At 47.7% G+C, this 24,915-nt stretch overlaps 2 protein-coding genes across 4 annotated transcripts in view; one reads left to right on the top strand and one right to left on the bottom strand.

Moving 5' to 3' along the window:
• Positions 1–14,807, top strand: part of LOC309488793 (uncharacterized protein) — a gene marked incomplete at its 3' end in the record, with an annotated part of 264,286 nt that extends 249,479 nt beyond the window's left edge. The window contains exon 2 of the mRNA XM_082157194.1: positions 11,969–14,807. Coding sequence (XP_082013320.1) covers positions 12,354–14,807 — 2,454 coding nt within the window. The 5' untranslated portion in view covers positions 11,969–12,353. The remainder of the gene's footprint in view (positions 1–11,968) is intronic.
• cyp7a1b (cytochrome P450, family 7, subfamily A, polypeptide 1b) lies at positions 533–24,915 on the bottom strand. 3 transcript variants are annotated; one of them, XM_082160979.1, is made up of 8 exons: positions 24,760–24,915; positions 23,800–24,040; positions 9,743–10,398; positions 8,935–9,059; positions 8,011–8,189; positions 1,213–1,494; positions 1,099–1,119; positions 533–677 (listed from the first exon to the last, which is right to left on the bottom strand). In XM_082160979.1, the coding sequence occupies exons 1-7, from the start codon at positions 24,837–24,839 to the stop codon at positions 1,102–1,104; spliced, it is 1,581 nt and encodes a 526-aa protein (XP_082017105.1). In that variant the 5' UTR covers positions 24,840–24,915; the 3' UTR covers positions 533–677; positions 1,099–1,101. The 3 variants fall into 3 exon arrangements, with proteins under 3 accessions (XP_082017105.1, XP_082017104.1, XP_082017103.1); XM_082160978.1 differs by having other exon boundaries at positions 533–1,119; XM_082160977.1 differs by having other exon boundaries at positions 533–1,494.

The following is a 24,915-nucleotide window of genomic DNA, read 5'->3' as shown; positions in this document are numbered from 1 at the left end:
ACACACACACACACACACACACACACACACACACACACACACACACACACACACACACACACTTACACACATACACACACCTAAAAACAAAGTGTTGGTTAATTTATTAATCCTCCTATAAACACTGAGTGTGTAATTTTTTTTTTTTTATTAAATTATATGAACCAATTCTGCACAAACTTCTTTGGGGATTTAGGACATCCACATCTTATTACAGTAATGTGTTCGTTTCTCCACCATCATTTGTAAAAACACGTGCAATATTTAGAGGCTCTGATAGTGATTATGTGTTTGGCAACAGTTCCTCTAACCCTAATTGATGGAGTGTGTAGCTTTTCATTTCTTAAACCACCGTGTATGAACTGAATTCTTTGGTGTTTGTTGTCTTTGGTTTACAAAGCTGTCATGTTCCTTACACTATATGGATTATCTTCTGTTTTGGTGATAAAGTTGAATTGCAGCAAATAAGATCCCCTTCTCTTCATTTTGTAGACATGTAGGCCGAGTAGCAGTTTACTGCTGTGTTAGTGAGCACATTTGAGCAAAACGCTACATTTTTATTGATATTACAAAAAAATATTTTTCCATCGAAAAGAAAGTCTTACAGTCAAACAAAAGGAGTCATCATTTATACATAGATTTCACTCGTCCTCTAGACTGAGATGCTCATACTCCTCATGTCTGGTGTGTGTTCTCCTGTCAGGTGTGTGTTCTCCCATCAGGTGTGTGTTCTCCTGTCTGGTGTGTGTTCTCCTGTCTGGTGTGTGTTCTCCTGTGTGTATTCTCCTGTCCGGTGTGTGTTCTCCCGTCAGGTGTGTGTTCTCCTGTGTGTATTCTCCTGTCCGGTGTGTGTTCTCCCGTCAGGTGTGTGTTCTCCTGTGTGTATTCTCCTGTCCGGTGTGTGTTCTCCCGTCAGGTGTGTGTTCTCCTGTGTGTATTCTCCTGTCCGGTGTGTGTTCTCCCGTCAGGTGTGTGTTCTCCTGTGTGTATTCTCCTGTCCGGTGTGTGTTCTCCCGTCAGGTGTGTGTTCTCCTGTGTGTATTCTCCTGTCTGGTGTGTGTTCTCCTGTGTGTATTCTCCTGTCTGGTGTGTGTTCTCCCGTCAGGTGTGTGTTCTCCTGTGTGTATTCTCCTGTCTGGTGTGTGTTCCCCTGTCTGGTGTGTGTTCATCTCCTGTCTGGTATGTGTTCTCCTGTCTGGTGTGTGTTCTTCTCCTGTACCGGAGCGGGACGTCCCGGGAGGGTGGCAGAACACCGAGACCCGCGCGCCGGGCGTCAGGATCCAGCGGGACACCAGCGTCACACAGATGGAGATCGTAACGCCACAGAGTCACGGCCAGGAACTGCTTGATCTCGTTAAGCGCGAAGAAGCGCCCCGGACACTTGCTGACACCGGAGCCGAACGGCATCAAGAAGTGCTTCAGTGGGCGCCCGTTCCTGAAGAAATTAGTCTTGCGTTGACCGTTCTCATCTAGGAAGCGGTCGAATCTGAACTCCTAGAAACAGAAGAACGTTGTTGGCTGCTGTCACGTTTGGTAACAATCACATGCTGAGTCAGAACTGGAACATGCCCTGGCTGGTAATTATCTGCAATCTCTGGCATACATTTTAGTTCAGTAATTCCATGCATTAAACATATTATCCTAGAGTTAAAAGTAATTCATAGATGTATAAAACGTGCAACGGAACATATGGTATAATTTTGGGCAAACCGATGCTAGAAGTATGAAACATTTTGCCCTGTTCTGTTCCTGTTTCCTGCGCCATGTTTGTAGTCCCTTGTAGTTTTCTTGTTGAATAGTCTTTGATGTTTAGAGTTTGTCAAGTAAAGTCTGACTTTTTATCTCACAATTCTGACTTTATAACACTTATATCACGCAACCTTCTAAGTTCTCAGTAGTGACAGGAGAAACTTATCGTTTGTAACTTTAAATGAATTGAACCAAAACGAAACGCTGGCGACCCCTGCTGGTCAGAACAGTGGAAATGCAGCGAAAACTCAGTCAAAACATGCAGAAAAAACGTATCGGTTACCTAACGTAACCTCTGTTCTCTCTAGAAGAGGGAACGAGTATTGCGTAAGTAGCTTACGCTGCGGGAAAAGTCATCTTTCTCGAGATATGAAGCCCAAAAATTATCCTTAATTTTAAAAAATTTGTCAACACAGTGCAGCAGCACGCAGACCTAGAGCAGGCTAACTAGCGTGCTCATTGGCTGCTCTGCCGCAACTGCAGCAGCCTACCAGTGAGCCTGGCGTGACGTCACGCCCAATGGGAGCGCTCAGCGCCCCCACGCGTCACGGCCCTAAAGAGGGGCGTGTCTTAGCTTATAAAAGGAGGCTCGGAGGCTGCTTTCTCTGGTTTTTGTCGCTTGAAGCGAAAGAGCTCGTGGCGCGAGCACGGCAGGTTACGCAATACTCGTTCCCTCTTCTAGAGAGAACAGAGGTTACGTAAGGTAACCGATACGTTCTCTTACGAGAGGTTCTCTCGTATTGCGTAAGTAGCTTACGCTGCGGGAACTCCCTTGTCAACGCCGTGCGCGCCCAGCATCCACTGAATGAGTCCCAGGGAAGTCCGGGGAACACAAAGAGTGTGGGCCAGGCGGCCAAAATGATGGCTAGCGCGAGTACACAAGCACACAATAGGGCATACAGAGCGGCGCGGCCGGTCTGACTGACAAACCCTTGTATGGTACAGCTCAACCAGGAGAGCTAAATCAACAGCAGTAGCCCGCGCACAGAAGTGGGCCGGCCTACGCGAGATCTAGACTGATAAAAGTTTAGCCTGCAGCGCGGGAACTTCCAGATTGTAAAATCTAACAAATGTAGAGGGGGAGGCCCAGCCCGCCGCCGTACAAATGTCATAAATGGAAATTCCACTAGACCAAGCCCACGACGAGGCCATGCCTCTAGTAGAGTGGGCTCTGATGCCCAGGGGGCACTGCAGGTCTTTAGACGCATAAGCAGCTGCGATAGCGTCCACTATCCATCTGGAGAGACTGTGTTTCGAGGCGGCGAGACCCTTAGTGCACCCACCAAACGAAACGGAGAGCTGCTCCAAGCGCCTGGGGAGCGCATAATGTAATATCTCAGTGCTCTGACAGGGCAAAGGAGGTTACTGTCAACCTCGCTGCCGGTTGCCGGCAAAGCTGAGAGAGAAATGACCTGTGCTCTGAAGGGTGTGCCCAAAACTTTGGGGACGTAACCATGCCTTGGTCTGAGAATGACTTTAGAGTCATTAGGTCCGAACTCCAGGCATGAGGCGTTAACTGATAACGCATGAAGGTCACCCACACGTTTGACTGAAGACAAAGCTATCAGAAAAACGGTTTTGAGCGTGAGGTATTTCATATCCACAGTTTCCATGGGTTCAAAGGGATGCGCTTTCATGGCCTCTAGGACCAGGGAAAGATCCCAAATAGGAACCGAAGGGGGTCGCGAGGGGTTCATCCTCCTAGCTCCTCTCAGGAAGCGGATGATGTATTCGTTTCTTCCTAATGCGCGGCCCAGCGCAGAGTCGGCGAAAGCTGAGATGGCCGCAACATATACTTTGAGCGTGGATGGGGACCTGCCCAAATCCAGCAGCTCTTGGAGGAAACAAAGCACACGCGACACCTCACATGCTTGTGGATCCAGCCCTTTAGCGGTGCACCATTTATTAAACACAGACCATTTAGACGCGTAGAGCCGCCTCGTAGAGGGAGCTCTAGACTGTGTGATCGTGTTCACAACCCCTGTTGGCAAGTCAACGGGTATCCGTTGAGAGTCCATGCATGCAGAGACCAGCGCTCTGGATGAGGATGCAAGATCGAGCCGCGGGCTTGAGAGAGAAGGTCTCTTCTCACCGGTATCGGCCAGGGAGGTGTGTCTGCCAGCCGTATTAAATCCGGGAACCATGTCTGATTCTCCCAATACGGGGCTATGAGGAGCACCGTGTGGCGCGCTTCCCTGATTCTCCTGATGACTTGTGGCAACAGAGAGACCGGGGGAAAAGCGTATAGCGGGCCGCTGGGCCAGGCTTGGGCCAGCGCGTCCTCGCTCTTTGAAAAGAAGCTTGGGCAGTGCGCGTTGTCTATTGACGCAAAGAGGTCGACTTTCGCTCTGCCGAAACGGCGCCACAGTGACTGGACTGATTGGGGATGCAAAGACCACTCCCCCAGGGGAACGTTGTCCCTGGACAGTCTGTCTGGACCCTCGTTCAGGCGATCCGGCACGTGCGCGGCTCTCAGCGTGCGCAGTGAGTGCTGAGCCCACACAAGGAGGCGTTCCGCCAGGGTGCAGAGCCTTTTGGATCTGACACCGCCTTGACGGTTCACATAAGCCACCACTGACGTGTTGTCCGTATGGACTAGTACATGGTGACCCTGTAGGTATGGGAGGAAGTGCTTGAGCGCGTTCTCGACCGCCAGCATCTCTAGACAGTTTATATGAAGGCGACTCTCCTGGTCTGACCAATGGCCAAAGACCGGTCTGCCCTCGAAGAGCGCTCCCCAACCTAGGTTGGACGCATCTGTCGAGACAATTTCCCGGTGTGAGACAGCACCCATCATCACTCCTGTGCGATACCATTCGGCCGCCAGCCAGGGCTGGAGGGCTGAAGCACAGCCCTGATTCACCCTGATTCGTAAGCTGCCGGCAGTCCAGGCTCGGTGAGGCACTCGCGCTTTCAGCCAGCGTTGTAGCGGGCGCATGCGCAGTAAGCCCAGCTGGAGCACCGCTACAGCTGAAGCCATATGCCCCAGGATTCGCTGGAATGTCCTCAGCGGAGCCTGACTGCCTGTCTGGAAAGACGCGGCGAGATGTCGAATGCGGCGCGCGCGCTGCTCTGACAATCTGGCCGTCATAGCCACCGAGTCCAGTTCTATCCCGAGAAAGGAAATTGACTGACGGGGCATTAATGAGCTCTTGGTCCAGTTGACTGAGAGACCCAAGCTTTCCAGATGGCTGAGAAGCGCTGTTCTGTGAGACAAAAGCTCTGTCTCTGACTGCGCCAGAATTAGCCAGTCGTCCAGATAGTTCAGTATCCGCATCCCCTGTCTTCTCAGGGGAGAGAGAGCCGCGTCCATGCACTTCGTAAATGTACGGGGTGCCAAAGATAGACCGAACGGCAGGACGGTGTACTGATAAACCCGACCGTCGAAGGCGAATCTCAAGAATGGCCTGTGACGGGGTGTTATCTGGATCTGAAAATATGCGTCCTTCAGATCGAGAGAGATAAACCAGTCTCCCGGGCGAATTTGCGCGAGAATTTGCTTGGTTGTAATAATTTTGAACGGCCGTCTCATGAGAGCTTTGTTCAAATGTCTCAGATCTAAAATAGGTCTTAGCGCTCCGTCCTTCTTGGGTACGAGGAAATAACGGCTGTAAAAGCCCGACTCGCTCAGAGAAGGATGCACCTGTTCTATAGCCCCCTTGTGCAGCAGCTTTGCTATTTCTGCCTGAAGCAGATGCGCCACTTCTTTGTTCACTCTCGTCTCGGTCCGTGCTAAAAAGCGCGGTGGACGGCGAGCGAATTGAAGCGAATAGCCGTGCATTATAGTATTCAGCACCCATTCTGACACGCCCTGGATAGCCTGCCATGCTTTCGCACGCATTGCTAGGGGTCGAATGGTCTCTGGGTTCAGATCGCCGCGCTGCGCGGGATGGGGAACCTGTACCAGAGAAGATGGGGCGGCGCCGCTTTATGAGAGTGCGCTCTGTGAGCGTTACCGGGGAGATCGTGTTTGTGTGTAGTGGTGAACACAGGGGTGTGGGCACATATTCTACACTCATGACACCTTCGGCGTGAGCCGGGAAACCCAAAACAATACTCTTTCTGAGATTTCTCTGGGTCGCCGTGAAAACGGCGTTTGTGTGCAGGCGAGCGAGTTGTGTTACTGGCTCGTTGGCTGCGATGTAAGCTGCTGCAGTAGCCTTTTCTGAGGGGACTGACAGAGCTGGGCGCTTTGATGGCGGTCCGGCCGCGGCGGGACTCAGCCATCTTTTCCTCCTTGCGGCTGCTAGGAGGACTTCGCGGGCTCATGTTTCAGCGCTATCTTGGGCCGAGGTCCCCGGGGGGGAGGCGGTCTGTGGCGGCTGGCTGAGCGCGATCTAGGGCGGCCGCCCTGTCGTCGCTGCGAGGATGGAGGCTGAGCAGAGCGCTGTGATGAGCTGCGTGCAGGAGGCTGCTGAGAGCGGCCTGCAGAGGAGCTCGCACGGCGGGGCAGGAAGAGATTCATAGCCTGCGACGCCTTCTGTACCTCCGAGAAACGCTCCACGATCCCGCTGACCGCTGGGCCAAAAAGACCGGAGGGAGAGAGCGGGGCGTTGAGAAACACGGAGCGTTCGGCTTCGCTCATGTCCGCCAGCTTCAACCAAAGGTGCCTTTCGGTGACGGTGAGCGAGGCCATAGATCTTCCGATGGCTTGTGCAGCGGACTTAGGTCCGTCGCGCTGCGCAGGTCCGTTAGTGAATCTGGATCTGGGCCTTTCTCTTCCAGCTCGCGGAGGAGATCGGCCTGGAGGATCTGAAGCACAGCCATGGAGTGCAGGGCGGAAGCGGCCTGGCCGGCGGCAGCAAAGGCGCGGCCGACGAGGGCTGAAGTGGTCCTGCAGGCCTTGGACGGCAGGGCAGACTTTGAGCGCCATCTGGCGGATGGCGGGCAAAGGTGCGTTGCCACAGCTTCCTCAACCGGGGGAATTTGTGCGTATCCCTTCTCGGCGGCTCCGTCCACTTGGGAGAGAGTCGAAGAGGCCGGAGAGCGGAGTCTAGCGGAGAACGGGGCGTTCCACGACTTAGAGAGCTCAGTGTGGAGCTCGGGCAGGAAGGGTGCTGACCTAGAGGCAGGCGCTTGGCGGCGGCTAGGCAGAAAACACCCGTCGAGCCTGTTGGGCACGGGCGCCTTCGGTGGGGACCAGTCGAGTCCCAATTGGTCGACCGCTTTGGTGAGGAGGCGGAGAAGTTCCGCGTCGACACTGGAGCGGGACCGGCTAGACTCCTGTGTTGAGGATGAGGAGCGGTGAGAACCCGACCACTCCTCGCTGTCCGAGGCAAGGATAGAGCAGCTGTCTGCGATAGCAGCGTGGTCCGCTTCATCCTCTGAGGCGACGGCAGTGCGGGCAAAGGCCGGCCGCTGCGCGTCGGGAAGGAGAGGAGGAGAAGGAGATAGCGAGGCTCGCGGGAGAGGCTCCGGCGAGCGCTCAGCTACTGCTGCAGGTTCCGGTGGCCTCTGAGAGCGGCGTTTCTTCTTACGCGGCCCAGTGGAGGCAGACGGAGAGACAGCGGGGGCGTCGAACAAGGCGCGTCGAGCCCGCAGGGTAGACATCGGCAGTTCTTCGCACAGTTCGCAGCCGCCCGAAGAGAGGGCGATGGCTGCGTGGTCCGGGCCCAGGCAGAGAACGCAGATAACGTGGCGGTCTCTGTCGCTGAGCGGAGCTTTACAAGAAATGCAAGGCATAATAGCAATGAAAGGATATAATCGCCGGATAGCGAAGCAGGCAGGGATGCTGAAGGCAGCGAAGACGGCCGGCTTCCTCAGGCGAATCCTCGGCTTGCAGGTCGCTGGATTCGACGGCGGCTTCCTCAGAGTTCAGCGATGCGGAGAGCTTCGCTGAAGAGACAAAAACCAGAGAAAGCAGCCTCCGAGCCTCCTTTTATAAGCTAGGCCACGCCCCTCTGACGGGCCGTGACGCGTGGGGGCGCTGAGCGCTCCCATTGGGCGTGACGTCACGCCAGGCTCACTGGTAGGCTGCTGCAGTTGCGGCAGAGCAGCCAATGAGCACGCTAGTTAGCCTGCTCTAGGTCTGCGTGCTGCTGCACTGCGTTGACAAATTTTTTAAAATTAAGGATAATTTTTTGGCTTCATATCTCGAGAAAGATGACTTTTCCCGCAGCGTAAGCTACTTACGCAATACGAGAGAACCTCTCGTAAGAGAACACGATTCCATCTGCATTATCTTGCTCCCAACATTACATAAATGGTCTAAAACCTCATTGATTAAAAGAATGTTTATTTGACATAAGTTTGCACACATACTGTAGGATCGGGGTAGATCTCGAGATCCAGGTGTATGAGCTGTGGGTAAAGAGCAACGTGATCTCCTCTCCTTATATCGGCTTTCTGACCCGAATCCAGCGTCAGAGTAAAGTCTTCATTAGCGACGCGGATCATCATGGAGGCGCTGGACAGGCGAAGAGTTTCCTCGATTATACTCTCTGAAAAAAACAAACATTTATTTCATTTAGATATCACATTTAATTCAAATAAAAAATTAATCAATAAGTGCTATTAGGCAACACCAATTCCCGAGACAGCAGGTCGAGTAATCAGTAATCAGACTAACGGTTTCATTTCGAGCGTGATATCGCTTCAGTATTGCACAATTATCCGCCAATGGTGTAAGAAAAATAAGAAAAATAAAATTATTTTTCTGACCCATTGGCAGATCATTTAGCTTGTTTTAAGCAAAATTCACTTCATTTAAATTTTATAATTTTTTTTTCAGAAAACAAGACATACTATCTCATGGAATTTGACTACTTTAGTAAATTCATCTCGATTTAAGAATGTTTAGTTATTTGGACTGGAAACAAGACAAAAATACTGAGTAAGAAAAGCATTTTTTGCAGTGTTATGCTTGTCAGTAAGGTCTAAAACAACTAGGAGGGACCTAATAAATCTTAATGTCTTCAGTTTCCCGAAGGCCCCCTAGAGGTCAACGTCCTCCTTGTTCAAAACCATATTTATATATATAAAAAATTCTCTATCAGAGAGGAGGAGCCCAAAAAAAGAACGTCAACGTAATCAAACCTGCAACAGTGCAAGATTACATTGCGCAGTTATTAGAAAATGAAGTTACCAAAATTCCAAGACACTCCTAATCACGATACAAAGTAATCAATCATGACAATTACACGTGAACATTTCTTAGATATCCGAGTAGAGTAAGAAATCACTGACCTAATACAGTCATAGAGTCCAGCTGCTCTCCAGAAAGCTCGATTCGTTGGTTCTGGTTGTTTAATTTCTGGCCGGACAGAACGCTGTTGATCTCTGAGCGAGCAGCGGTGAGAGCGTCCGCAGATCTGAGGATCAGAACACACACACACACACACACACACACACACACACACACACACACACACACACACACACACACAAATGGCTTACGCTCCATTCATGTTCACTATCATCAAACGGGCCAATAGTGAGTCTGAGACAATCTATCATTCTGATTTAAAGTGGTGTAAATCCAGCATTTAAAGTTGTTTATGTGTCTATGTGGTGTTTTTAATCTGCTTTAAGACAAAGCATGTGTAAATTCATAAGTCGACACCATTGCTGAGTATTTCCTCCTTAAAACTGCAGTGAACCAAAGACAGTCTCAAAAAAATCGCTGGTGTTTCTGACGTCACAAACTACCTTGTAACCAATCAGATCAACGTGTGATCGTCAACCAGTGGACCTCTGAGCTGAGTGAGGGAGTGGAGGCGGGGCTCATTTGCATATTCCTAGAACCGCGAATATTAAATGAGGCAATTGGTGTCGAGTTACATTCAAGATATTTTAAGGCATGAAGACATTTCTTTTTCAAGGAAAAACTTCTTAAACGCCATTTTGGTGATCAGAGATGAGTTTTAAGGGATAAAATTATTGACTTTTTTGTTTTGCTATCAGCGATGAGCTTGTAGTATAACACATTTCATTGTCAGCATTAATGCTGTTACATATTTTAACATGCACTGATTTGTGTTATACATGTGATTACCTGAGTGTGTAATACAGACTCCAGAAAGCCGCAGGAAGAGTATTAGCCTGTGACGCCCATAACATACACACATGTGTTCGTGCTTTTCCAGTTTCATCCAAATGCATGCGATTAAAAGCCTCCATTCTGCGGTGAATCAGATCCGAGATGCATTTCCGCTGGTGAAGTTCTTCATGCATGAGTTCCTCGGCTAAAGCTTCTCTCGCTCTCCACACTCGCGGGATCAATCCGATGGGAACGCCAGCTGCCAGGAACGGGAACGCATGATCGAACGCCAGAAACTCTCGCATGCGTGTTCTGCCGGCCTGGAGGAACCCTGGGTCTCTACCGAAGAGCGTGAGGAACCCGGCCTCGAACATGATGCGGTTCGTGAAGCTCTGAAGACCTTCTTCCAGCCACTGGTGTTCAGAACCGTTCTCTCGGTCCAGAACCGTCTGTGGATTACACAGCATGGACTCGTTCTCTCGGTCCAGAACCGTCTGTGGATTACACAGCATGGACTCGTTCTCTCGGTCCAGAACCGTCTGTAGGTTGAACAGCATGGACTCGCTGAGCTCCTGTAGAGACGGGCCTTGAAGAGTCTGTCGAAACAAGCTGTGAACTTCCCTGTAACTCTCACTGAACTGCGGATCGTTGAAGTTGGCGTGACCGAAGACCTTGTGTGTGTGTGTGTGTGTGTGTGTGTGTAAGAGAGAGACAAACAGACAAACAAGAGAATCAAGATCAAACCTAGGTTTACATCCCAGACAGCATCATAGTGTTGACCCAGATCTGATACTCATGGCTTCCACACGGCCCAGATGTGGGCCGGATCTGGGCCGACACTATGTTGCATTTATCCATTGTTTATCCAGTGAATGTAAAACCGTCTTGAATTGCACCTGCATTATATTATGTAAACTGCATTTATGACAAAGCACTACACAGATGCAGATATCCTAACAATCTATCAATAAATGCACACTCATTGTCCTCTGCTTTTGATTCTGGTGCTGCGTTTCTGTGGATTGAAGAACTGAATAACACAGACTAAAATACGGGGAAGAGCCTAAGCCTGCTGCCGTTTTCATTTGAGTTTTAAAGGAACACTTCGACTTTTTGGGACTTTAGCTTATTCACCGTATCCCCAAGAGTTAGATAAGTCCATACATACCTTTTTCTTCTCCGTGCGTGCTGTAAGTCTGTTTGACGCACCCACCGCTAGCCTAGCTTAGCACAAAGACTGGATGTAAATGGCTACAGCTAGCATACTAATCCCAATAAGTGACAAAATAACGCCAACATTTTCCTATTTACATGTTGTGATTTGTATAGCCACAGTGTGTACAAATAACAAGGTCATATGAGACACAGCTATTTTTTAAATGTTTAAATACTGGGAACTATTTTCTCAGAAGGCAAAGCACTGCTACTTGGGCGGAGTGATTAGCGCAGCACCCGAGAAGCGCCGTTCCGTCAACAAAACCAACGTGACTAACTAGCTAGTAGCGAACGTGATTCGTAATCATGGCTGACTTTGAGGTCAATTTTTATTTGGTATCAAACCAAGATCCAGAACCATATCGTTTTGAGCCAGAATACACAGACGAGGAGTTACAAACTTTGGAAGCTGTGCAAAAGGCTGTGAAGATTTAAGAGCGTTGTAGCGCTAGACATTATTTGGGGACTTTTATTATGAAAGCGTTACGTGCGCACAAGCGCGGAAGCAAACAAATCCTCACAGAGCAACGCATATCGCCTCAGACGGCAGTTTATCTCATCCACGGGCGCTGGAGAAGACGAATAATATTGGTTATCAGCCTCGGATTGAGTGTGTATTGTGCTTCTGTGCGTCTTATAAGAGTGAGTACGGTTTGCTGATCTAGGCTCGTTGTGTTATGATGCAGTTATCGGCTGTGTGCTGTTATGGCACGATGCCAATTCATCCGTGCTTTACCTCATAACTTATATGTCGATCTACAGTGTTCATAGATGATGTTAAAATAATTCATGTAGATAAATAATAACAGTAAACGATGGAAGATATAATTGTGAGTTTAAAAGTAACATAATGCTTGTCAATATGACGTTATATTTTGTGTTCATGCATTATTATGTTCATGTATGAGGGGAGGAGTCAATAGATTGTATATTAGTGCTATGATAATGTGGCATATGTAAGAGTGCTACCATAGTAATGTGCAATAGTGTTGCTGTTGTTAGAGTGCTGCTCTTTGTCTGTTACAGGGAAACCACATCAAAATACCAGCACAATTCATACGTTACACTCTCATCGGATCAAGACTGTGCCCCTTGTGCCCACATCTCTATGATCGCTTGACACTCGCTTTCACCTAAACGCTCCTAAAGCCCATTACGGTCTACAAGCCTCCTTCTCTGTCCCTCAGAGTTATTGATTAATGTGTGTTAACGGTTGGCTCCCCCCTCTGATGTTCATCTTCTCATACCTGTCATAATAAACCATTCAAGTTGATCACTCATCTCTGTCGTGTTCTGACCGACACACCTAGTACACTGCTAAACACACCTGAAACCAGCCCTTATCATCTATAAGAGTAGCCTTCGCTACATTTTGGTCCTTCGAGCCGGATTACGCAGCTGTGCTGGGAATATGCAGCAGAGTGATGAAGCATCATGGTCCACTCGGCCCAAACGGCAGCTAAGGCAGCCATCATATTTGAAGGATTATGAGGTCAGTGCAGTGCGACCGAAGATACGTGGCCCACCACATGTCAGCCCTGTAACACATACGCCTAGAGGGGATGAGTGGAGTACACCGCCTCATGTGAAGTGGAGTAGGCTCCCCAATGTACAGGATGATTTTCCCCCCAGCTCAGAGGAGAGCTTTCACGACACCCTAGGATGGCAACATACCCATTTGCCCTACTCTGAAGAGGGAGCGGGGCAGAGCATGCTACATCGAGAGAGCAGGCAGTACAGTTTAGCCTCACCTCATGAAGATAGAAGGGATACGGGTGAGTTAACAGCCTCAGCCAGAGTGCTAGGAGCAGCTCAGCAGGATCCGTCCTCAGAGGAATGGCCAATGCCACCTCTTCCATTACCGGGTGACTTATTAGTGTTAGAGGAAGAGGAGTATGACGAAGGACTGCCACCTCCACCATGGCCTTCGTTCGAATACCCTCCAACGTCTGCGGTTGCCGAGGAGCAGCGTATGGTCACCGTGATAGACCGAATGATGAGCGAGTTACAGCTAATGAGGGACAGTGTGACTTCCAGCGTCACAGCCCATACTCGGCCACATTCTACCCCTCGTAGCTTAAACCCCCCTCAGCCTAAACGAGGTCCTGATCAGTACGATGTTCGGTCCTACGCCCCGGGGCCAGAACCCTACCTGCCCATCTCACGTTCGCAGCCCAGTATGTATCGCCCGGATGCGGAATTCTCAAGGCAGTACCCAGCCAGGTATGATTCAAGCCAACTACACACTGCTCGAGGCAGGCAGTTCTCGCCAGCATCGTTGACTCAGGGAGGAGGAGAGTACAGGGGGCCAGCACCAAGAATTCCTTTCTTCATCCATAAGGACCCGATGGAGTTCTCTCGGCTTAAACTAGCCCTAACAAACCTTTTACCTACCGACGCTACAGAGCTTTTCAAGTACCAGATTCTGGTGGATCATGTAAAACTTGAAGAGGCCTGTCTCATTGCCGATTCCTTTATTAACTCGCCTAGGCCATACACTGACACCATGGCAGCCTTGACAGAGAAGTTCGGTCAGCCGCACCATGTGGCCTTGCAGAGGATCGCTGCAGTGATGGATTCACCCGAGATCAGAAGAGGAGATGTATCTGCTTTTGAGAGGTTCTCCCTGCATGTACAGTCACTTGTGGGTATGTTAAAGACACTGGGCCCAGATGGAGAAGTCGAGCTTAGATGTGGCTCACATGTGGCCCGACTCCTCACCAAGCTTCCAATGGAGATGAGAGCGAACTTCAGGCGTCAGATGTTCCATCGTCCCGGACACACTCACACACTGCTCGACCTGGCGGAATGGCTTCGATACGAGTCGTGGTGCCAAGGTTACGATAACCCTTCAGACATCCGTACCCAGGGGCCGTCAGGCTACCGAGTCGAGAAGCGACGCAGCAAGCCAGCAGCTACAGTGCTACATGGAGCAGAGAGCTATCCGTCGAATCGGGGATTGAGACAAGAGGGTCAGAGCTCATCTGCGCCAAAATGGAAGAGCAAATCAAAGCCCTACTGTCCATACTGTGAGGACACAGAGCATTTCTTGAATAAGTGTCCAGTGATTCAGAGACTCACCAAAGAGGAAGTCATAGAGTGGATCAGGGTTAATAAGAGATGTTGGAGATGCGGGAGAGCACATCAGGCAGCGCAATGTGACCTCAAGAAACTCTGCGAGGTGTGTCAAGGGAAGCATCTGAGGGTACTGCATGACGCCAATGCACGCCCCAAGGCTGAGCCTCCGAAAGCTGAAAGCTGTCTGGTGAGCACTAGTACTGAGGTTCTCTACCTGGACAGACCATCAGCCCACTCTCGTGTTCTGCTGAAAGTCGTTAGAGTTCTCCTGCGCAACCGGGACAGGACACTAGACACTTACGCAGTTCTAGACGATGGTTCAGAGCGCACAATGCTCCTCCCCGAGGCAGTTTATAAATTGGGCTTACAGAAGAAGCCTGAGGACCTCGCTCTCCGCACGATTAGGCAGGAAGTCCAGACTCTGAAGGGAGCCGCTGTCTCGTTCAAGATCTCGTCCTCTACCAATCCAAAGAAAACATTTCATATAGTGGAGGCCTTCACCTCTCAACGCTTGGGTTTAGCGGACCACTCTTACCCCATTGCCAGCTTGAAGAGGAAGTACAGGCACCTGGCAGATCTTCCCCTCGAGACATTCGATCATGTCAAGCCTCTCGTGTTAATTGGTGCTGACTACCCCCATCTACTTAGCCCGATTGAACCGGTGAGAATGGGCCCTCCTGGAGGTCCGGCAGCCATTCGCACGATGAACCTGGACTTTCGGAACCAGCCCTCGGGCTTAGCTGGCACTGGGAGACAGACACCTTGGGTTACAAGAGCCGACCTCTAGAGTATGGAGCACTCACAATGAGGAATGTTTACAAGGTGCTCGCCCGACAATATGATCCCTTGGGATTCATTGCACCTTACACGACCCGCGCTAAGATGATCGTCCAGAGCATGTGGGACAAGCCGCGTGACTGGGATGACCCCCTTATCCCTCAAGATCTGCAGAAAGCATGGAAGGAGTGGGAATCAGAGTTACACCTGCTGCCCCGCATCTCATTACCCCGACACTATACTCCAGCTCTAACCGATCAGATGGTTGCTTCCAGACAGATCCACGTGTTCAGTGACGCCTCGGAAAGGGCCTATGGATCAGTCTCTTATCTGAGAACAGAGGATACCCAGGGACGGGTTCATCTGGCATTCCTGGCGGCTAGGTCCAGGGTAGCACCCCGGCGACGGCATTCCATTCCCCGCCTCGAGCTCTGTGGTGCCTTGACAGCTGCCCAATTGGCGAAGACGTTGGAGAGAGAACTGACGCTGAAGACGGATCGGACAATCCTTTGGAGTGATTCGACAACAGTGTTAACCTGGTTGCAGTCGGAGTCATGTCGCTATAAGGTTTTCGTAGGCACTCGTATCTCCGAGATCCAGGAGCTGACAGGAGAGAGTACCTGGCGCTATGTTAACTCGGCGCAGAACCCAGCAGATGATGTGACCCGTGGGAAAACTCTGGCCGAATTAGCTGTGCCTAACCGCTGGAGCCAAGGGCCCTCTTTCCTCCTCAAGGGACCTGCTGAATGGCCATCCTCACCAGGAGAGGTACCAGAAGAGGATGTCACAGAATATAAGAAGTCTGCTTCGTGTGGAGTGATATCTAGAGCAGATAGACAGGAGACCCACCTGGGCCAGCCATACGAGTCCTGGAAGGAAATGGTTGAGGCTGTAGCACAGGAGGTACATGGGGCGGCAGACCAAGATGAGCCCTTGATAGCAGCAGACTACCAGCAGGCAGAGCTGACCATCTTCCGGAGAGTTCAGGCTGAGTGCTTTCCGGAGGAGTTGCGTCACCTGAAGGCAGGGAAAGCGGTACTTCGAAGTAGTCGTCTCCTTACCCTGTCCCCGGAGCTGGACCCCGACGAGGGAATTATACGAGTTGGAGGAAGACTCCGACGTGCCGAATGGTTGGACCCTGCATTTAAACATCCTATTGTCCTGGACCCTTTGCATCCAGCAACAAAACTCCTTATCCAGGACTACGATGAACGTCTCTGTCATCCGGGTCCTGAGCGGGTTTTTGCAGAGATGCGCCGGGTCTTCTGGATTCTCCGTGGCAGGGAGGCAGTTCGGAGGGTGCAACACCAGTGCAAGGAGTGCCGAAGGTGGAAATCTAAGCCGCTGGTCCCGAAGATGGCCGACCTACCTGTGGCTCGTCTACGCTTATACAAACCGCCGTTTTACTCTACGGGTGTCGACTGCTTCGGGCCTTTTCAAGTCAAAATCGGACGACGCTCCGAAAAGAGATGGGGTATCATCTATAAGTGTCTTACCACCCGGGCGGTGCATCTAGACATCCTGCATAGTATGGACGCAGACTCCTTCCTGATGAGCCTCAGGCGGTTCATCGGTCGCCGAGGGACTCCAGCTGAACTCTATTCCGACCAGGGTACGAACTTCAAGGCAGGAGAGAAGGAGCTCCGTGAGTCTTTTAACAGCATGTCTCCAGACCTCCAACGACTCCTAGCCAAGCAGAAGATTGATTTCCACTTCAACCCCCCCGCAGCTCCTCACTTCGGGGGAACATGGGAGAGGGAGATCAAGTCTGTCAAGACTGCGCTGTATACTGTCATAGGAGTTCAACCTATCTCTGAGGAGGTACTACATACTATCTTACTGGAGGTAGAGGCAATACTGAATACCAAACCTGTGGGCTATACCTCATCCAGTGTTGCTGACTTGGATGCCGTGACTCCTAATGTCCTCCTGATGGGGCGGCTTGATGGAGCACTACCACCAGTTGTCTACCCTAAGAGCGAGGGACTAAGCCGGCGGAGATGGCGACACTGCCAAGTTATGGCAGATCACTTCTGGGCAAGGTTCATTAGGTGCTACATGCCAACCCTCCAATCCAGGCAGAAGTGGCATGGTGCCCCAGCTGATCTGACAGTGGATTCAGTAGTTCTGTTGGTGGACCCCCAGTTTCCCAGGGCACTTTGGCCAGTTGGCAGGGTGGTTAAAGTACATCCGAGTGCGGATGGTCATGTGCGATCCGCGGACGTGCAAGTCAAAGATAAAGTGTATACCCGGCCAGTTGCCTGGCTTATTACTCTTCCAGTCATCCCAGATGCTGAGGAGGATGAGGAATGCCCTCCAACGGTTTCAAATTTAGGATAAGCCTTTTACGTGAGCAAATTGCACGCAATTTGGGGGCGGCTGTGCAAAAGGCTGTGAAGATTTAAGAGCGTTGTAGCGCTAGACATTATTTGGGGACTTTTATTATGAAAGCGTTACGTGCGCACAAGCGCGGAAGCAAACAAATCCTCACAGAGCAACGCATATCGCCTCAGACGGCAGTTTATCTCATCCACGGGCGCTGGAGAAGACGAATAATATTGGTTATCAGCCTCGGATTGAGTGTGTATTGTGCTTCTGTGCGTCTTATAAGAGTGAGTACGGTTTGCTGATCTAGGCTCGTTGTGTTATGATGCAGTTATCGGCTGTGTGCTGTTATGGCACGATGCCAATTCATCCGTGCTTTACCTCATAACTTATATGTCGATCTACAGTGTTCATAGATGATGTTAAAATAATTCATGTAGATAAATAATAACAGTAAACGATGGAAGATATAATTGTGAGTTTAAAAGTAACATAATGCTTGTCAATATGACGTTATATTTTGTGTTCATGCATTATTATGTTCATGTATGAGGGGAGGAGTCAATAGATTGTATATTAGTGCTATGATAATGTGGCATATGTAAGAGTGCTACCATAGTAATGTGCAATAGTGTTGCTGTTGTTAGAGTGCTGCTCTTTGTCTGTTACAGGGAAACCACATCAAAATACCAGCAAAATTCATACGTTACACTCTCATCGGATCAAGACTGTGCCCCTTGTGCCCACATCTCTATGATCGCTTGACACTCGCTTTCACCTAAACGCTCCTAAAGCCCATTACGGTCTACAAGCCTCCTTCTCTGTCCCTCAGAGTTATTGATTAATGTGTGTTAACGGTTGGCTCCCCCCTCTGATGTTCATCTTCTCATACCTGTCATAATAAACCATTCAAGTTGATCACTCATCTCTGTCGTGTTCTGACCGACACACCTAGTACACTGCTAAACACACCTGAAACCAGCCCTTATCATCTATAAGAGTAGCATTCGCTACAGAAGCTGATAGACAAGATGCCGAACAGACTGAGGTAGAGGGGAAAATCAGAACGGGAGTAGCCTACTATTTCACAAACAAGGTCACTGTTTCTCAAAAATGAAAACTTCCCCCCCTCCCTCCCCCTCCAATGAATTAGCAAGTTGAAGGCTACAGTCCTGAAAGTTACCTTTAGCGCCGCTTATTTGTTACTGGGGCGATAGAGCGCGTTTGTGACAACACAATACTAACATTACAGGGGACACATGGAGCCCGGGAACAACTGTAATAGTAGTGAGCTATTCACTATTCATGTAATAGTGTCACTAAAGTTACATTACATCTAGCTAATGGCACTGTAACAGTAGGCTAGTCATCTAAAAACATAACGGAACACTTACCGCAGCCGCAGGTGATCCACTTTGTCCTGTCTTCACTATGGATGGGATGACCGTATCCTTCAGCACACGTTTCATGGTCCGTGTGGCAAATTAAATTCTTTTCAAAATAGTCGTCCTTAGTGAAATGTTCTGAGCAAACGCGATAGTCCTTGATGATGTCTACAGGTGTGTTTGGATCTATATCCAGAGCAAGTAGCTATTGATTCATCAGGTCAGCGTTTTTGGTTGGAATTCTTTGAAACATCATGGTATTACCTGGTCTCCCCTGTTTATTGTCGCAGCTCTTTACAATACAGCGAACACCCATGATTGTAAACTTTGCATTTACTATCTAGTAATTGCTGACTCTATTACTCCAACTCTGAGCGAACTCTCTGCTCCTCACCACAGCGCTTCTCTGGTGCTGCACTAATCACTCCGCCCAAGTAGCAGTGCTTCGCCTTCTGAGAAAATAGTTCCCAGTATTTAAACGTTTAAAAAATGGCTGTGTCTCATATGACCTTGTTATTTGTACACACTGTGACTATACAAATCACAAAATGTAAATAGGAAAATGTTGGCGTTATTTTGTCACTTATTGGGATTAGTATGCTAGCTGTAGCCATTTATATCCAGTCTTTGCGCTAAGCTAGGCTAGCGGTGGGTGCGTCAAACATACATACAGCACGCACGGAGATGAAAAAGGTATGTATGGACTTATCTAACTCTGGGGGATACGGTGAATAAGCTAAAGTCCCAAAAAGTCGAAGTGTTCCTTTAAAGCAGCCATTCTCAAACTGTGGTCCGCGGACCACTAGTGGTCCGTGAGGGTACTGCAGGTGGTCCGTGGAAAGGCTAAATAAAATATAAAATAATATTTTTTTTACCTTCATTTTACCAGGAAATTCCCATAAAAAAAGAAAAGTAAAAAGAATATGTAGGCCTATATTGATATAACATTTTAATTAAATTGTCAAGTTATTGTGTGATTACTAAAATAGCCTAGTGGTGTTCGGCCGTGACATTCAAGTTCAGTGCCGTTAGAACCACAACATTGGTTCGGTGGATAGCAACAGGTTCTCTGAAGAGAAAAGGGCAGAGGCAAATATGTTCTCATTATCACATCACACGCATAGCCTAGCCTTTAATGGTGCGTTCACAACGGACGAAATTTCGCTTCAAACTTTTGTTTTTACGCTCGTCAATTTAGCTCTTGACGCGCGAATTGAGGTCAAGCGTATCACTAGACGCGGCAGGCGCGAATTTCACATAATCCCTTTTTGAATTTGACGCGCTATTCGCGTCCGGTGTGTGAACGCACAGTTAGGCATAGGCAGTTTATATGAAACGAAATGTTTATAAATGGAATGAATAAGGCCTGTTATTATTTAATTTCCAGTTAGTTTCTTGATCTCGCGTTTCTGAAATGTTTTGCAGATGTGCTGTTAAGTGGACAAACTTTTTGAGGACTTGTAAAACTCTGAAGATTAATAATAATAATCCCCTAAAATCGCCAACGGTTTTGAAATGTTGACTATATTCCAGTGTTCTTATTACTGTATAGATTTCATACTACATTGCTATGGAAATAAGCCTGTTGTTCAAATGAACCTGATTATGCCCTGGGCGCTTGAGTAGCCTAAATAAATAAATTAAATATGTGGCAGCCGTTGTGTGCAGTAAACTTTCCTTTAACAAGCCTGTGATGTGATGACCAGTTATAGTTTTAGTGCTAGTAAGCCTATTTAGAGGTGCGGATTAATTCAGGTAGGACTGTGTGTAGACATATTTTATTATGTGTATTATGAGGTGGTCCGCGAAAATTCTTGATTACAAATAGTGGTCCACACACTCAAAAAGTTTGAGAACCCCTGCTTTAAAGGGACTGAGGCGATCACGAATTAGTGAACATATTACGGAGTTACACAAACATTTTTAAGAAATTTAGGGGGATTAAAGCCCTCCTAAAATAGGCCTAGTGACGCCTCATACGAGTTTTCTTTCAGAATATCTCTCGGTATCTGCGGGAAACGCTACAGAAGCATCAGTTACATCAGAGCAACTGATACAGACAGTTGTTTCCTGACACAGGTAAACACACAACACAGCTGACACAGGTAAACACACAACACAGCTGACACAGGGAAACACACAACACAGCTGACACAGGTAACTACACAACACAGCTGACACAGGTAACTACACAACACAGCTGACACAGGGAAACACACAACACAGCTGACACAGGGAAACACACAACACAGCTGACACAGGTAACTACACAACACAGCTGACACAGGTAACTACACAACACAGCTGACACAGGTAACTACACAACACAGCTGACACAGGTAACTACACAACACAGCTGACACAGGTAAACACACAACACAGCTGACACAGGTAAACACACAACACAGCTGACACAGGTAAACACACAACACAGCTGACACAGGTAAACACACAACACAGCTGACACAGGTAAACACACAACACAGCTGACACAGGTAACTACACAACACAACTGACACAGGTAAACACAACACAGCTGACACAGGTAAACACACAACACAGCTGACACAGGTAAACACACAACACAGCTGACACAGGTAACTACACTACACAGCTGACACAGGTAAACACACAACACAGCTGACACAGGTAAACACACAACACAGCTGACACAGGTAACTACACAACACAGCTGACACAGGTAAACACACAACACAGCTGACACAGGTAACTACACAACACAGCTGACACAGGTAAACACACAACACAGCTGACAAAGGTAGACACAGGTAAACACACAACACAGCTGACACAGGTAACTACACAACACAGCTGACACAGGTAAACACACAACACAGCTGACACAGGTAACTACACAACACAGCTGACACAGGTAACTACACAACACAGCTGACACAGGTAAACACACAACACAGCTGACACAGGTAACTACACAACACAGCTGACACAGGTAACTACACAAAACAGCTGACACAGGTAACTACACAACACAGCTGACACAGGTAACTACACAACACAGCTGACACAGGTAACTACACAACACAGCTGACACAGGTAACTACACAACACAGCTGACACAGGTAACTACACAACACAGCTGACACAGGTAAACACACAACACAGCTGACACAGGTAACTACACAACACAGCTGACACAGGTAACTACACAACACAGCTGACACAGGTAACTACACAACACAGCTGACACAGGTAAACACACAACACAGCTGACACAGGTAAACACACAACACAGCTGACAAAGGTAGACACAGGTAAACACACAACACAGCTGACACAGGTAAACACACAACACAATGCCACAATGCCATCAAGCCGTATCTCTGGTCGTAATCAGTCATTAGCAGAATGCCAGCGTGTTATGGACAACAACAACTCAACCTGTAAGATATCGAAAGGACATAAGTACTCGTTCATTAAACTTTAGACCTATAACCCATGTTGAACTTGCAAAATCTACAATCAAATCTGAGATTTCTCAACGGCAATCGGGTGAAAGAGACAAATTTAGCCGTCTAGCTCCATAGACTCCCATTCATTTTGCACTCATGGCGATCACCCCCAGTGGAGCTCTGGTGGAACTACAACCAAAATTCGGTACAATAGGACTTAATAGGGAGTGGCCATGCTCTCCGTAGACGGGCTCTGCTTTTACTCACGAGCCGGTGATTACCCCTTCAGAGGTCAGAGGTCACCCCCGCCACAGTTTGCCAGTGTTCATATAAAGCTCTCACTGCTCATTATAGCATGAGCTCAGCGTTGCATGACTAGTTTAGACATGCAATCTTCAACAAGCTTGTCACAACTGCAGCTCAGACAGAAGGAATGTAATGTTATTGTTTAATACCTGTACGAAAGAGAAGAGATAATTGCTCTGTGTGTGTGTGTGTGTGTGTGTGTGTGTGTGTGTGTGTGTGTGTGTGTCAAGTTCAAGATTCCCTTGAGAAAAAGAAGTGTGCTTAATTGTGTTGAATGTGCACTTGTTGCGTACTTCAAATCTAAAAAGTATATTTTCAAAAACCTGTACTTGCAGAAAGTATTTTAATAACATAAAAGGCACTTAAGTGTACTTAAAGTGAGTGAGTGGAGGCGGGGCTCATTTGCATATTCATAGAACCGCGTATACTAAATGAGGAAAGGGTGTTGAGTTACATTCAAGATATTTTAAGGCATGAAGAATTATTTTCAAGGAAATTTTATTTTAAATATGGGTGATGAGTTTTAGGGGATACAATTATTGACTACAGAGGGGGGCTTTAAAGTACACTTATTTTGATGTGTTGACTAGCATACTAACGTGGGCACCTTATGATGAGCTCTGATTAGTGCCCTTCAGACAGACGTGGTGTAACAGATCTCACGCCTGAAGTGTTTCCCATAATGCAATGCTTCACTCTGTTTACAGAGAGCCTGGGTTGTGCCAGTAACCCAATGCTTTCTTATCAGGAAAACAGTAATCAGTAACTTGATGCACTTTATCCCATTTAAAAAGAGAATTTCCTGGTGTGTTTTCCAACTTTTCATGGGTTGAATGACTTGTGTTAAAAGCATGTTGAAATACGAATGTGAATCAAGATTATCCACAGATGTCTACATGCTTAGATACATATTTGGGTTAAAGTGTCACCTGTTAGAACGCAAAATCACAAATCAGATTTCTTTAAAGTCCCCCTGTGGTGAAACTCCAGCTTTTAATGTTGTTTATGTGTCTCTGTGGTGTTTTTAATATGCTTTAAGACAAAGCATGTGTAAGTTCATAAGTCGACAGCATTGCTGAGTATTTCCTCCTTAAAACTGCAGTGAACCAAAGACAGTCTCAAACACACGCTTTGAAATCGCTGGTGTTTCTGACGTCACAAACTACCTTGTAACCAATCAGATCAACGTGTGATCGTCAACCAGTGGATCTCTGAGCTGAGTGAGTGAGTGGAGGAGTGGCTTATTTGCATATTCATAGAACCGCGCGGAAAGGGTGTTGAGTTACATTCAAGATATTTTAAGGCATGAAGAATTTTTTTCAAGGACAAAAACATTTAAAAATATCATTTTGGTGATCAAAGATGAGTTTTAAGGGATAAAATTATTGACTACAGGGAGACTTTAATATTTAAGTTGTTAAAGGGAACAAAGGGAGATTTGTGCTAGGGTCTCCTAAAGCTACTCGGCTTTGAAAGAGAAATCACAAAGAAACCATAGATGAAAATGTACATGTGACTGGAGATCATAAAAGTCCAGGCTTGTTTCATCACTTACCTGGCGCGAAACACCAAGAGAAAACTTCTTAAAGTCAAGATTTCTGCTTTGCCGTACCACAGTGGAAAAAGAAAAAGGGTCTGTGACGAAAGTGAAGTATTTCCCAGCAATGGCACATGTGAAAACATCCCCATATTTCTTTTGCGTCTCTCTTAAGAAGCCTAAAGGGTTTGTGGCGTAATCCAGAGTGACTCCGATGATTGGGATCCAGCCAGAGACCAGTGGAGGCTCCCCGGGGCGCCTGCGATCACACAACATCTCACACAATCACATAATCATAGGACATCTCAAAGTATTTTTAGAAATAAATCGTCACATTTGATGTGGGCTTATAGTGTGGAGAAATGTTCTCAGTTCGGACAAGACTAAAGGCCTGTTCACACTAGAGACGATAGCCTACCTATAATAAAGATAACGATAGTTCTAAAAATCGTTCTCCATATTAAAGAATAGCAGGGTTCACAACACAGCTATAATGATAACGATATAGAGAAACGATATCGTTGGGATCACTTTCGGAACGATTTTTCCCCCAGCTGTTGACCGATAAAACACTGACAGCCAATCAGAATCGAGTCAGTTAATCGGCAAGTCCAGAAATTCACTGTTTGACAAGTCAAGTCAAATTAGTTAAACTCAACAACAACAAAAAAAAATTTAACAAAGCTATTTAGAGCGGGATCTGATATTTTCATTATATAATACATTGTGATCCGTCTATTGATGTGAAGCCACACGTTTTAACATAATTAACGACTGTTCACCATATCGTTTTTATTAATATTCTATATTTTTTATATAATCTCGTCTGTTAATTGAGTGAGTCTAACATTAAGCTGCAGTAACATTACGAGCAGATGTAACACACCTTATCATATGTGTGGTATGTCTCATTAAGTTATTAAAAACTGTAATAACTCAAGAGTGAAACTGTAGTGAATGATCTGGAGCTGATCTCACCTTCTCCGCGAGTGTCCGCAGATCCACACTATCAGAAGCGTCAGGAGAAGCGCAGAAACTACGACTAAACACGAAGACATTTCGGTTTATGTTTCTTGATCTTTTCTCTGAACTACATTTTATTAGCGTGTTCCCAGACCTCGCCTTTCGGCGCGC

The sequence above is a fragment of the Leuciscus leuciscus genome (assembly GCF_965113295.1).
Source record: "Leuciscus leuciscus genome assembly, chromosome: 2".
Lineage (NCBI taxonomy): Eukaryota > Metazoa > Chordata > Actinopteri > Cypriniformes > Leuciscidae > Leuciscus > Leuciscus leuciscus.
This window is presented reverse-complemented; position numbering and strand designations above follow the sequence as displayed.